Source organism: Nannobrachium achirus, assembly GCF_963921795.1.
Source record: "Nannobrachium achirus genome assembly, chromosome: 12".
NCBI classification, from domain to species: Eukaryota; Metazoa; Chordata; class Actinopteri; order Myctophiformes; family Myctophidae; genus Nannobrachium; species Nannobrachium achirus.
This window is the reverse complement of record NC_137832.1, coordinates 24,473,955-24,486,738: the sequence shown is the minus strand read 5'-3', so window position 1 is coordinate 24,486,738 and position 12,784 is coordinate 24,473,955. Positions and strand designations below refer to the sequence as shown.

Genomic DNA, 12,784 nt, shown 5'->3' with positions numbered 1-12,784 from the left:
TGTGCAGGACAGGAAAGTGAGTTTTGGAACCCATTGCTCATCATTGAAATGCGCTGCCAATTTGACTTTTTTCTGAAAGATCTTTACAGCGGTTCACCTAAAACACTCTTGACTTCATGCAGCATGTACTGTAAGAGATAAATAATCTATTTCCTCTCAAAGCTACTCAAATTGACACGAGTTAAGGACCTGTGGTACGCTGTTAAGTTCAAGTGAACTTTTTTTGCTTGCCAGCATTTCTTTGTGGATGACACTGCATAATTCAGGTTCAACCTGTTTAACCATGTAGCGAAACCAGACAGCCGCCGAGTTATGGTAACTGCCCCATTCGTGCATAACAACACAGAATAACCAGGCAGGCAACACACTCTGAACACAGCTCACACAGATGGTATTGGGAAATGTTGAACTCGCCTGAACCTGTGGCACTTGAACATAACACTGCACAAGACTAGGGAGAAAGAAATATACATATAAGTTATCGTTTCCATACCTAATGTGCAATGGAACATTACCATGCCATGTAGTTGTGTTTAAAGTCCTATGATCTATGCCACACTCTCTCGCTTTGTGTGTGTGTGTGTGTGTGTGTGTGTGTGTGTGTGTGTGTGTGTGTGTGTGTGTGTGTGTGTGTGTGTGTGTGTGTGTGTGTGTGTGTGTGTGTGTGTGTGTGTGTGTGTGTGTGTGTGTGTGTGTGTGTGTGTGTGTGTGTGTGTGTGTGTGTGTGTGCTCATCTGTTGGTTTCTGTATAAAATGTATGTGTCTCTCTCTGTTTGGTGTGTGTAACTCTGTATGTATTCCCCTCTTCAGGAGAAACACTGTCAACAGAAGTACAACGTCTCCTGCATCATGATTCTTCCCCAGTACCAGCGCAAGGGCTATGGACGCTTCCTCATCGACTTCAGTAAGGCCCCCAGCCTTCCTCAAAGCTTGGATAGATACACAATGCATACACACACAAATACAGTTGAATATACATAAACACAAAAAGAGATGGACCATACAACACACTCATGCCATCATACACACCCAGAGTGATGTGCAAGTGCACACAGACAGACATGCTTACGGAGTCATGAATGTTTCATTCTGATCCCTCTACTGCAGAGATTGGATTGTTGCCATTGGCATTCCACTCGATAGTAAGGGATCGAAGTACACGTGGCCTTTCAGATTGAAACCCGCCTGTATTGAACAGTCTCTATGTCTGGCTAGATTCCTGAAGGAATTAAGTGAATGAAACACACTGACACACATTTCCTGTGCTTTGGAGAGCAGTTGTGCTTGTTGCTAGCTTTAAAGCTTTTAAACAATGCTGATTGGCTCTGAGACACCTTTTAACTTTTTGGGAAACATGACAGGACAATGTTCTCACATTTCACTTATCTGACAAGACTTGCATAATGAGTGAGCAAGTGGGTGCTCTGTCTTTTTCAAGGACACTGCCACAAGACACTTGACTGTCAATAGATGAAAATTGGATTTTGTGGGCAGTCTAGGCAATATGAACTGAAGCGAGGCCTGGTAAAGAAAAGATGGATGAAAGAAAGACAATTTTAAGAAAGTTTTAAGAAAGTCCTTATAGTGTATAAGCCTGGAATCAAGCCAGCCATTGACCTGGTGAATCATGACAATGAAACATTTGATTTGTGCGGTGCGGTAAAATATTGTAATTGCTTTTAGTGATGTTCAGCGACAATGTACGATTGTGTCTCTGAGCTTTGTAATCTAGTGTAGCATAAACTTGTGTGATATTCGGTGGGTAGTAACATTTCCATGGTAACACAAGCTCCACCAATCAGAGACATTGCTGCTATATTTTAGGGTTGTGTGTAGTAAATGTTATTACGTACAGACATGTGGCTTCTACAGTATCCTTCCCTAGAGCATAGTTTTACAACCACGTCGCTCGTGTCTACATTTGATTGTTATGATAATTGTTATTGATAATTCAATCCTCTATGAAGAAAATGAATGGGATGTTTACTTCTGGCACCACACTGTTGAGCTCTAATAGCTTCATCACACTTTTCTGGATGTAATCTCCCAACTAGGGGTGGGCGATATGGAAAAATACAATATCATAATATTTTCCCAAGTTGTATCACGATACATGACTTTATCGCAATTCTTTTTCACATTAGTTTTTATGGTTATTTTTCAAGTTACTTGACAAAAACTAGACTCTCTGGGTTCCTTTTGGGAGGCTGTATGTAACTCTGACAGTATACAAATGAAACCAAATGGACCCGCTGTCAGAGTTAAGGGGATACCTTGACATTTTAAAGTTTGAGAGCTACTGATTTAGACCAAAATGGAGGTTTAAATTGAATTCTGCAATGAATCTCTGTATTAACGATTAAACAGGATTTCTTACAAGGCTCCCTCAATTGTATCACGATATATACGATACCTCTGAAAAGGCATATCGTGGAGACATTGTATCGTCTCAACGATAATTCTCACCATATCGCCCACCCCTACTCCCAACCTCCTTGCAGGCTATCTGCTGTCAAAGCGTGAGGGCCAGCCAGGCTCCCCGGAGAAGCCCCTGTCTGACCTGGGCCGCCTCTCCTACATGGCCTACTGGCGCAGCGTTGTCCTGGAGTGCCTCCACCACGTCCGCGACCGACAGCTCACCATCCGCCACCTCAGCAAGCTGACGGGGATCTGCCCCCAGGACATCACCGCCACGCTGCACCAGCTCAACATGCTGGAGCAGCGAGGAGACAGGTTAGAGCATCATTCATTCATTTTCATTACGCCTATTACCCCTTCTGGGGTTTAGGCCGCCAACAAGAGTTCTCCAAGCATCTCGGTCCTGAGCCAACATCTCAAGCTGTCCCCAAGTGTGGCCCATTTTCTTGGCATCTGCCTCCAAGTCTCGGCGCCAGGTGTTTCGTGGCCGACCTCTCTTTCTTTTCCCTTGGGGGTTCCACTTGAGGGACTGTCTTGTGATGCAGGTTAGAGCAGGGCTTCTCAAACCTTTTTAGGCCTGTGACCCCCAAAATAAACATATTTGAACTGGGGACCCCTCACCCTGACAAACACTTGGAATTGTAGGTATTACATTTAATGTGACTCGGTTCCACAGATAAATATTGTGAAAATAGATCTACTTGCTCACAACGCCTTGCAACGCGAGGCGTTGTGAGTATGTAGATCTGCTATTTTCACAATGTTTGCCTCTTGCTTACTTGGCTAGTTTGGTATTAAAACGGTCTTGAAAGTCCTTAAATTGTCAGTTTATAAATGTGCAGATACCCTGTATACACTTATGTAGGTTTGTTTACCGTTGAGTGTGTGAGACATTTCTTTTTTACATTAAGCCAATCATCTGGGGACCCCGCAAAATAATTCGGGGACTTGAGAACAACTGGGTTAGAGACAAGAGACTACCCAGTTTACATACTGAACTCGGCATGCTGGAGCAGCAAGGGAATACAGTTGATGCATTTGTCTCTGTTCACACCTAAAAACACACATGCGCACACATACTTAATTCCTGACTTCCCTCCCTGGTCTTCTGAAGGTTGGTACTGGTGCGGCGAGAGAAGCTGGTGGCCAACCACATGGCACGTCTCCAGGCCAGGCCCAGGGAGCTCGATGTAGACCCTGATGGTCTCCGCTGGACACCAGTCGTTGTGACAAACACCGTTGTCTCGGACGCTGACTCGGACGCAGACGCGGACGACGATGATGAAGAGGACGACGAGCCAGAGGAAAACAACCACAAGGAGGTGAATGTGAGTTTTTGTTGACATGCTGCTTGGTTTTCATGTAGGTACTAGGTGGTGATTGTGCTTCATTTCTGACTACCGTCTTGTTTGTTTTGCTTTCTGTTTATCTACTTATATAGTGGTTCCTCGGTCTGCGTTCATCAAATTAAAACGTTATTGGTGTGTCACATTTTTTGTAGCTTTGTCTTATCAGAGCTTTGACTGATTTCAGGCCTCCATTCTCCTAGATTTGCGATTGATTTTGACTTCTTTTATATTGATCTGTAAACAGATCAAACCCAGCCACAAGGTCTCGCCCCTCTCCTGGCACCTGCCCCAAGAAAGGAGGAGGAAGGAAGAGGAAGAGGAGCATGACGAGGAGGAGGAGGAGGAGGACGAAGAAGACGAGGAGGAGGAAGAGGAGGAAAGAAAGTGCTTTCCAGGCTTCCCTGCTAGTCAGAGTACCCCGGTAGCATCCTCCCTTGCCGTTTCCCGCTGCCCTGCTCCACCCACCCCCGCCCAGGAGCCCTCGCGCCCTCCTCCTCCCGCTAATGGAGAGCGCCGGCCTCGGGGCCGACCGCCCAAAAACTGGCCCTGGGGAAAGGTGAAGGACGGACCACGGGTGGGGCGGCCGCCCAAGATCCGGCCACCTGAGGTGGAGGAAGAGGAGGATGAGGAGGAAGAAGAGGAGGAGGTCAACCTTGATGGGAGTAACACGACGCAGCATTCCTCCACGAGCCCACCGTCCCTATTCTCCTTGGAACGACGGGCTGACTCTGCCTCCGGCGTGCGGCCAGCGGACATGGCAAGACACCCGGCCGTCACACCTCCGCGCCGCGGTCGACCCCCCAGGAAAAAGAGAGTTCCTCCTAAGCCCAGAATGAGAGAGGGCCAAGTGGAGGGACTGTCCCAGCTAGGCCTAGGGGCCAGGCTCGGCGAGCAACAGCTTCAGCCCGTCAGAAAGAGCTGCTTCAGTGAGAGCAGCGACGACGAGGAGGAGGATGACGACGATGAGGACGACGAGAACGAGGAGAGAAGGGCGTGTTCTCCACCCATCCTCACCAAACCCGCCATGGGGCTCAAATGCAAGGTGAGCAGCCTGATATCCATACTGGTGTTAATTCACTTAAGTGGTCTAAGAATAGAATATATAGGAAAGAATAGTGATTCATTGAAGAGATTATAAAAACCTTCACCTTCCTGCGGAATCATCAAAATCATCCTCTCGGTTCTTAGGAATTAATACTTTGCTAGCTATTTGAAACTTTACACCAAGTTCTGAACTGGTGGTAGCACAAGTTCCTGTGTCTCACTGAAGAAGAGCGAGATGATGAAGACACAGCAAGAGAAACCCATTTAAGTTGTAAGCACCAACCATTTGGGAATATGTGTAACCGAGCATAAAGTAGTGCGTTACTTACAGAGAATCAATGCTCAGCTGATTTTACCCTTGTTTCCCCCACCAGAAGCCCCTGAGGAAGCGTCGTATCCGCCAGCGGAGCCACCCTCACAGCAGCGTAGTGACCGAGACCATCTCTGAGACAACCGAGGTCCTGGACGAACCCTTTGTTGACTCAGATTCAGAGAGACCCATGCCTCGCCTGGAGGAGGAAACCCCCCTGGGGCTCCACCACCACCCACTGCGACGCTATCCCCCAGCCCGCTCTGCCATGAGGCTGTCTGATCCGGCACCAAAAAGGGGCCGACGCTCAAACCTCACTGAGTCAGAGGACGACGGTGAGTTGAGATATGTTTGGGGGTTATTGGAAACTACTGGACAGCAGGTGCAGGATAAAAAAATAGATGTATGCACACTGAGACTTTTCAAAGCTCCCAATCAAGGCTTTATTTATTATTATTATTGGTTTTTGGAAACTACACTTTAAAGAAGAGCTGAAATAAAAAAGCTTCTAGAGCATATCTACAGTTATGATGAGGACATAGTTAACAGTAAAAAATAAAATCTTAATTACATCCTGTCAAAACATGCAACAAACTTTTGTTGGGGCATGTACCATTGGTAGCGTACGGTTGCGGCTGCTGCAACCATGTCCATTGCGTTCCCCGAGTAGTAGTACTGTAACTAAACTTGCATTGTTATGTGTGTCTCTATGGACATTCAGATCTGCGATGGAAAAGTCTGTTCCTTATGATGGAAATAGTTGACTGGAGATATATCCTCTCTAAACTGGATGGGTAGAGTCAGGAGCCGGAAAATAAATAAGCAACATCCAAACCTTTTTAATTAACATTCAAATGTCAATGCAATGATTGAACGTTCGGGTCCAGCTTTAAAAAGGTCAAAATGTTAGAAATGTTAGAAAGTAGATTTATTCACCGTGAATTAAAGCATCAACATGTATGAAACAATAATACCATAAGACTAGTTTGATTAATATTAGCTGACACATTTGTTTATTCCTTTATTCATCACACTTAAGTGTATAAGAACCTTAAGCCTGTATCTACCTATATTATGTTCACTCAAGTCAATCTCTTCTCTCCTCTCTGTCAGACCTCACCCCTGTCCTGAAGCCTGTGTCCGCACTTCCTGCAGCCCCTTCAGAGTCCACGGAGGCCAATCCTGAAGTCCCTGTCAAGAAGAAGAAAGGTTGGCCTAAAGGCAAGAGCCGTAAGCCCCTGTGGAAACGTGGTCCAGGCAGGCCGCCAGGCAGTGGTTCTAAACAGCGGGCGGCTGCAGAGAGCCAGGCCCAATCCGGAGTCCCCCCACCCCCAAAGATCAAGATGAAACGTGGACGCAAGCCGCAGAGCTGGTACCTGCAGAGGGCACAGGAGGAGGCAAAGAGGCAAGAGCAGGAGAGGCAGAGACTCATGGAGCAGCAGCAGTTAACGGCCACCCAGCCGTCCCAGGTAGAAGACCGAGCTGCAAAGAGAGCCTGCAGAGCCAGCATTGACAACGCCAACAAGCGCAAAGACACTGATGATGAAAACGACTACCTGCCCAAGCCCGTGGAACAGAAGGTTCCCAAGAGGCGTGGCAGACCGCCCAAGAACCCCGCACTTCGCCAGCCACCTCCGCCCGCCCCCAAACCGCCTCCTGTTTCTGAGCCCGAGGAGGAAGAGGACGAGACCGAGAGGAGCTGTTGGGGAGACGACAAGCCCAGCCGTCCACCGTCCCGTCCCCTGCTGTCTCCTTCCTCATCCTCCACTGCAGCGCCCCGGGGCTCTCAGCCCCAGGATGCAGAGATGGGTGACCGGGAGGAGGAGGAGGAGGATGACGATGAGGGGGAGGAAGAGGAACCTGGAAACGGCAGACGGCCGGCGGCCATGTCAGGATCTGGCAGCCGGCGCAGTGAAGACCATGATGCCGACGACGAGGGAGACGGACACCTGGAGGACAAGAGCATCAGCAGCAGCAGTAACAGCAGCAAGAAGAGGAAGAACCAGGACTCGGAGGAAGATGAGGATGAAGATGATGATGAGGAGGAGGAAGAACCTGCCTCCCGCGCCAGCTCTCCTCCTGTCAAAGAGGAACCTCAGGGCGGAGAGGCTTTTTTAGACATGCAGGACAGTGCAACCCGCAACTATGTCAGCAAACAGGAGGAGGAGGACGAGGAGGAGGAGGCTGAGGAGGAACAGCAGCAGCAGCAGGAGGTGAAGTGCCGGCCGTCCTCGGCCGACCCTCAGCAAGAAGAGAGGAGGCGCAGGGAGCAGGAGGAGTCGGCCGCAGCAGCCGCGGCTGTTGAAACGGTAACGGCAATCTCCGTGCCGGCAGAGCCCATGGAAATCCAGCCTCTTCACCCAGAGGACAAGGCAGTCTCGCTGCTAATAGAGCCCCAGCACCCCAACCCTCACTCCCATCCTCACCAACAGCATCCCGACTTCAAAGAGGAGCTGGGCCACCACCACCCTCACCAAGCCCATCACCACCACCACCCCCACCACTCCAATGAGCTAGACCTGGAAACGGTGCAGGCTGTGCAGTCTCTGACCCAGGGCGAAGCCCAGGATGAGGAGGCTGAGCCCCACCCACATCATGGGGCCTACCAGGACTGTGAGGAGACCCTGGCTGCTTGCCGCACTCTGCAGAGCTTTAGCCACACAGGGGAGGCAGAGGAGGAGAATCTGGCTCTTGTGGATGAGTGTGGGACCTCCCAACACAGCAGTCCCCTGCCCAACACTCCCATGCCTCCCCTGCCCAACCAGTCAGTACGCTCAGTCAACAGCCCAGGGCTGCCTCCTGGTGTGATGGAGGCGGGGCCAGCAGGAACACAGAGGGGAGGCACACCTGGCCCAGCGGGGGCACCAGGTGGAGGAGGAGGCGGGGGAGGATACACCCAGATCACCCCGGAACATCCAAGCTCTCTCTCTGCCCCTTCCCAACAGAACATGGAGACATCCCCAATGATGGACGTGCCGTCGGTGTCTGACCACTCCCAGCAGGTGGTGGACAGTGGCTTCAGTGACCTGGGCAGCATAGAGAGCACCACCGAGAACTATGACAACCCCAGTAGCTACGACTCCACCATGGGTGGAGCAGCCAGTGGGGCGGGAAGCGGTGGAGGGGGAATGTCAGTGGCCGTTGCCGGTACAGCCACCTCGGCCACTTCTGCGGCAGCTTCTGCCGCGTCTTCGTCCTCCAGTTCAGCCACACCCTCCTCTTCTTCCTCCCAGGCTAACAGCTGCTCATTCGTCCCCACACCAGGCCTTGCGTCTTCCTCAGGCCCCGTGGGTTCACAACTCTCCATGGGCAGCTGCAGCCTCATCCAGCAGACTGCACCGGGACCAAACAACTCTGGCCCGGGAGCCAGTAATGGAGGAAATGCTGGACCACAGCCGCCGCCACCCCAGTCCAACACCCCTAACTGTGGCATTAAATCTCCCCAGAGCTGTGTGGTAATTGAGAGGCCACCCAGCACCAACCAGCAGCAGCAGCAGCAGGCACCACAGAAGAAGGTGCCTCAGCAACAACCCCCTCAACAACAGCAGCAGCAACAACCTCCCAACCCTCAGCCCCCTCCCTCCGCACCGCCACCCCAACAGCAACAGCAGCCCCTGTCTCAGTGCAGTATGGGTAATGGCTTTTCTTCCACTCCCATGATCATGGAGATCCCAGAAAGCGGGGGCGGAGGAGGAGGCCGAAGCCTGTATGAACGCATGGGTCAAGACTTTGGCACCGGGGGATACCCTCAGCCCTCGGCTACCTTCAGCCTGGCCAAGCTCCAGCAGCTCACCAACACTATCATGGACCCTCACTCCATGCCCTACTCCCATGCCGCATCAGTCACGTCCTATGCCACCAGTGTGTCTCTGTCCAACCCGGGGCTGGCTCAACTTGCCCCCTCTCCCCACCCTCCCCTCTCCCAGGGACAGGCCACCATGACCATGACCACCCCTCCCAACCTCAGCTCTGGGTCCATGAACTTGGGGTCGCTGCAGTTACAGTGTAACATGCCTGGCGCCAATATTGGCCTGCCGCCGCCGCCTCACACTCAGCGCTTACAGGGCCAGATGGCCACGGTGAAGGGTCACATCTCCATCCGCTCGAAAGCCACTCAGCAGCTGGCCCCGGCCCCACACCAGCAGCAGCTATACGGCCGCAGCTCCGGTGCCGTGGCTATGCAGGGCACACCACGAACCCTGGCTGTGCAGCGTGGCATGATGCCCAACCTGATGCCTGCCCCGTCAGCCTACAATTCCATGAATATGGCACCCCTCAATGCCATGTCAGCTGGGTACCGCATGCCCCAGCCTATGATGAACAGTGGTTATCATGGTAACCCGCCCTACATGAACCAGCCAGCCCAGTACCCCATGCAGATGCAGATGGGCATGATGGGAGGACAGGGTTACCCACAGCAGCCTATGCAACCCAATCACCACGGCAACATGATGTACACGGGCCCCACTCATCACAGCTATGCCGGTGTGCCCAAGCAGTCACCTTACATGAGCAGATGAGCATCTGAAGAACAAACTGCAAAAAAAACTAAAGTTCAGCCAGGGGGCATGGCAGGCCAGCGCTCATACTGAGCTGTATTCTTAAATATTGTACCATGACTCTCATTCACCCACTCTACAGCCGCAGCAGGCACAAGAGACGGGACAGAGAGAGTTGGAGAGAAAGAGAGAGAGAGGGTCTTTGGCTTTCTTGTATTTCTATGTTGTCATTTTGTTCCATTCAGTCAGACTCCCCCTCCCCCCAGCCACTTGTTTTATTGGAGGCAGCTGGCAGAATAGCTTTGTGTTTGCGTACACCGACCTTTAAGCACCTGATGTGAGGCCTATACACTTCTCTCTGAAATGTTTTTTCATGTAGGCCAGCGGTGTGCCTACTTCCGCCTGGTGTCAGTGGTTCACGCAACACATGGGAGGAGAGATGAGGAGCAAGAGAAAGAGGGGGGAAAAGACAGACGGGAGAGACCTCAAAATGAGGAAAACATTCAAAACACGGTTAACTGAATATATTCAACCATGCACACAATCTTTTAAATTACATAGGAAGCCTTATCTTAAAAAAGAGACAATGAGACATTGTAGATGGACTGTTTTGTTTTATGTTTTTTTTAAAACAACTTTTTATTTTTTACTTTTCATTTGTTTCATCAACGTTTAGTTGTGACGGAAATACTCCTATACTACGCTCATACACTTGGGTGTCCATACGTGCGTGGCGTCCATGGAGCAGTGGTTTGCTCTTTCACCAAATAAACATCAGCGTCTCCCGTCTGCACTCCGAGAGGGAGAAAAGGAGCTCACATGTTGGTTGTAGACGTAACATGCATAGGAGCGAGGCCTTCAGCCCATGTGAGGAATAAGCCAGTTTCCTGATTTCTGTCTTCCTGAATGGACGCCGTACAGTATGTGTGTATCGATGCACAGCAAAATAGAAACAGGAGACAGGTGAGCAGGGTCATGTTTAATGGATAGTATGTCGCTAAGATAAAAGAAGTAGCAGTTTTTGTTTTACAATATGCCGCCGTTCTGAGAAACATTTTAGATGTAAATATTCTGGTACTTCCTAATAATCCAGCAGCAGCACACACATACACACTCTAGCTGTCTCCCTCTGGTGGCCAGCACTTGTAAGTGCTACTCTTTTTGTTTTTTATATATCTCACTCCACTGACAAATTCTTAAAGGCTATATATAATGTCAGCCCTTTTAGAAGTTTGGGGGAGGCGAGCTACAGAATGAAATGTGGAAATCCTGCCTTAAGGCAAAATCAGTTGCTAACAACGGTAGCTGAAGACGACCCACTCCACTCCCCTTAATGAATTAAGTGTTGGCGACCCAGGACGGTCCGGGGGGTTCTATTTTTGAATGGTGTTTCTTCTGTTCAGTCAGTAAAACTCTGCACTCCCATTGGTTAGTGACAGGGTGAGGGGCAGTTCATCCTTCAGCAGAGGTGTGCCTACTGTACATGCATCATGTGTATTACTGGCCCCTCCGCCGACATGCCCGCAGGTGGTGGTGGTGTTGTTGGTGGGGACCTGTTTGGTTAAAGGTGTTAAGATGGAAGGGTTGGAGGAGTTGGACCCAGTTGCTCCATGTTCCAGTATTCAGAGTCAAAACATTTTTTCCCCCCCCCTCCTTACAGACCAGATGTTTTCATATTTTATTTGTGTGTATTGATCTGTTCTTGTTTTGTTTCTCTATAAATTCTACCTGACTGGGCAGCTTTCTTTTGACACAAGCTGACTCTTTTTCGACTTTAGGAAGAAGAAAAAATATATTGTAGAGAGAAAATGTTTTTTCTATAATATACAATGGAAAAATTCTGACATTGATATTGGTACTGTCATTTTTTTCACTTCTGTTTCAGGAACAAAATCAATACATATTTTTTAGCTCGACTTCTTGGGGTAATATTACTAAGAAATTCAAAACGGAAAAAAAATTACCACTCACTTTTAGTGACTTTAAGATGCCTTTAACCTCTCCATTCCATCTCATCTCTAGAGTTTTTCTATCTTTGTGTAGTATATTAATGCTATTTTAAACAAAAGGAAAAAACGGATATCTAAAGGTCACTTAGCGTTCTTTTCTTTTTTTATTTTTATTTTTTATTTTTGACTGTGTGTATAGGATGACTTCCTTACATTTAAGAGGCATGTAAAAATGAGCTCAGTATATTTCTGTCTGTTTATATCGCTTCCCTTTTTGTATCCTTTGTAATTGTACATGGTGCGTTGTAAGCTAAGAGAGCGCAAAATAAAAAGAGAGAAGGACCGATGGCCGGGCACGCAGTGAAGGTTGAGTTGCACTCGGCACTGCCTCGACTCTCTACTTTGTCCCTGTATGTATTTCTCATTTATTCGTTTGTTTGTTTTTGTTTCCTTTCTTAGCAAGTACTTTCAAAGAACTCTGTACATTTTAACATAAAACAAAAATAAATTATGTTGAGCCATTTATGTTTCATGGTGGCTTCTTCAGTTCTGATGTGATTCAAGTCTGTTACTGGTTCCATTTCTGATCAGCTCAACGAACAAGACACGTTTGCAAGTACTAAATGAATTTATGGAAACGATTTAAATATGCATTATAACACAGTAAACACACACACACAAATACCAAAATTGCTATTCTAAGCAGTAGCTATACTAAATCTACTTTGCGTTATGTTTCATTAAAACAAAGATATTTCTATAGGTCTACTTTGATGGTAATTGCTATAGTGTTTATTCAGTAATGGGGTGGCTCCAGCTCTGAAGTAAATCATTTTTCAGGTGGGACTGGGACACCACTTTCATCCAATCTGGAGTGAGAACTTTTGATACACTTTTTTTTAAGGCTCCAGTTCCTGACTTCCAATTTACTGACTTAATCATGAATCCTGTATCTCCTGGTTGGATGTAATTTGTTATCCATCCCGACATGAATATGTATTTCTGATATACAGTACAAAGCTACAACTAGATGCCTCATTTTAAAAAAGACACTTGCAGGACCACACATTAAAACCGGGAAAGCATCTGTGTAACCACATTAACCATTATTTTATACTTGGCTATTCAAAAATGGCAAATATGCAAGCTTATAGTTTGGCAGCTCATAGAGCTTGAAGATCTATTTAAAAAATAATTATTTGAATGGGCCTATAT

At 48.4% G+C, this 12,784-nt stretch overlaps 1 protein-coding gene across 3 annotated transcripts in view; it reads left to right on the top strand.

Moving 5' to 3' along the window:
- Window positions 1-12,060, top strand: part of kat6a (K(lysine) acetyltransferase 6A) — a 59,838-nt gene extending 47,778 nt beyond the window's left edge. For 2 of the 3 annotated variants that reach the window (XM_080739427.1, XM_080739428.1), the window contains exons 12-17: window positions 811-904; window positions 2,502-2,733; window positions 3,533-3,746; window positions 4,012-4,809; window positions 5,186-5,456; window positions 6,235-12,060. In XM_080739427.1, coding sequence (XP_080595553.1) covers window positions 811-904; window positions 2,502-2,733; window positions 3,533-3,746; window positions 4,012-4,809; window positions 5,186-5,456; window positions 6,235-9,641 — 5,016 coding nt within the window. In that variant the 3' untranslated portion in view covers window positions 9,642-12,060. The remainder of the gene's footprint in view (window positions 1-810; window positions 905-2,501; window positions 2,734-3,532; window positions 3,747-4,011; window positions 4,810-5,185; window positions 5,457-6,234) is intronic. The other variant, XM_080739429.1, reaches the window with a different exon arrangement.
- Window positions 12,061-12,784: the final 724 nt, after the last annotated feature.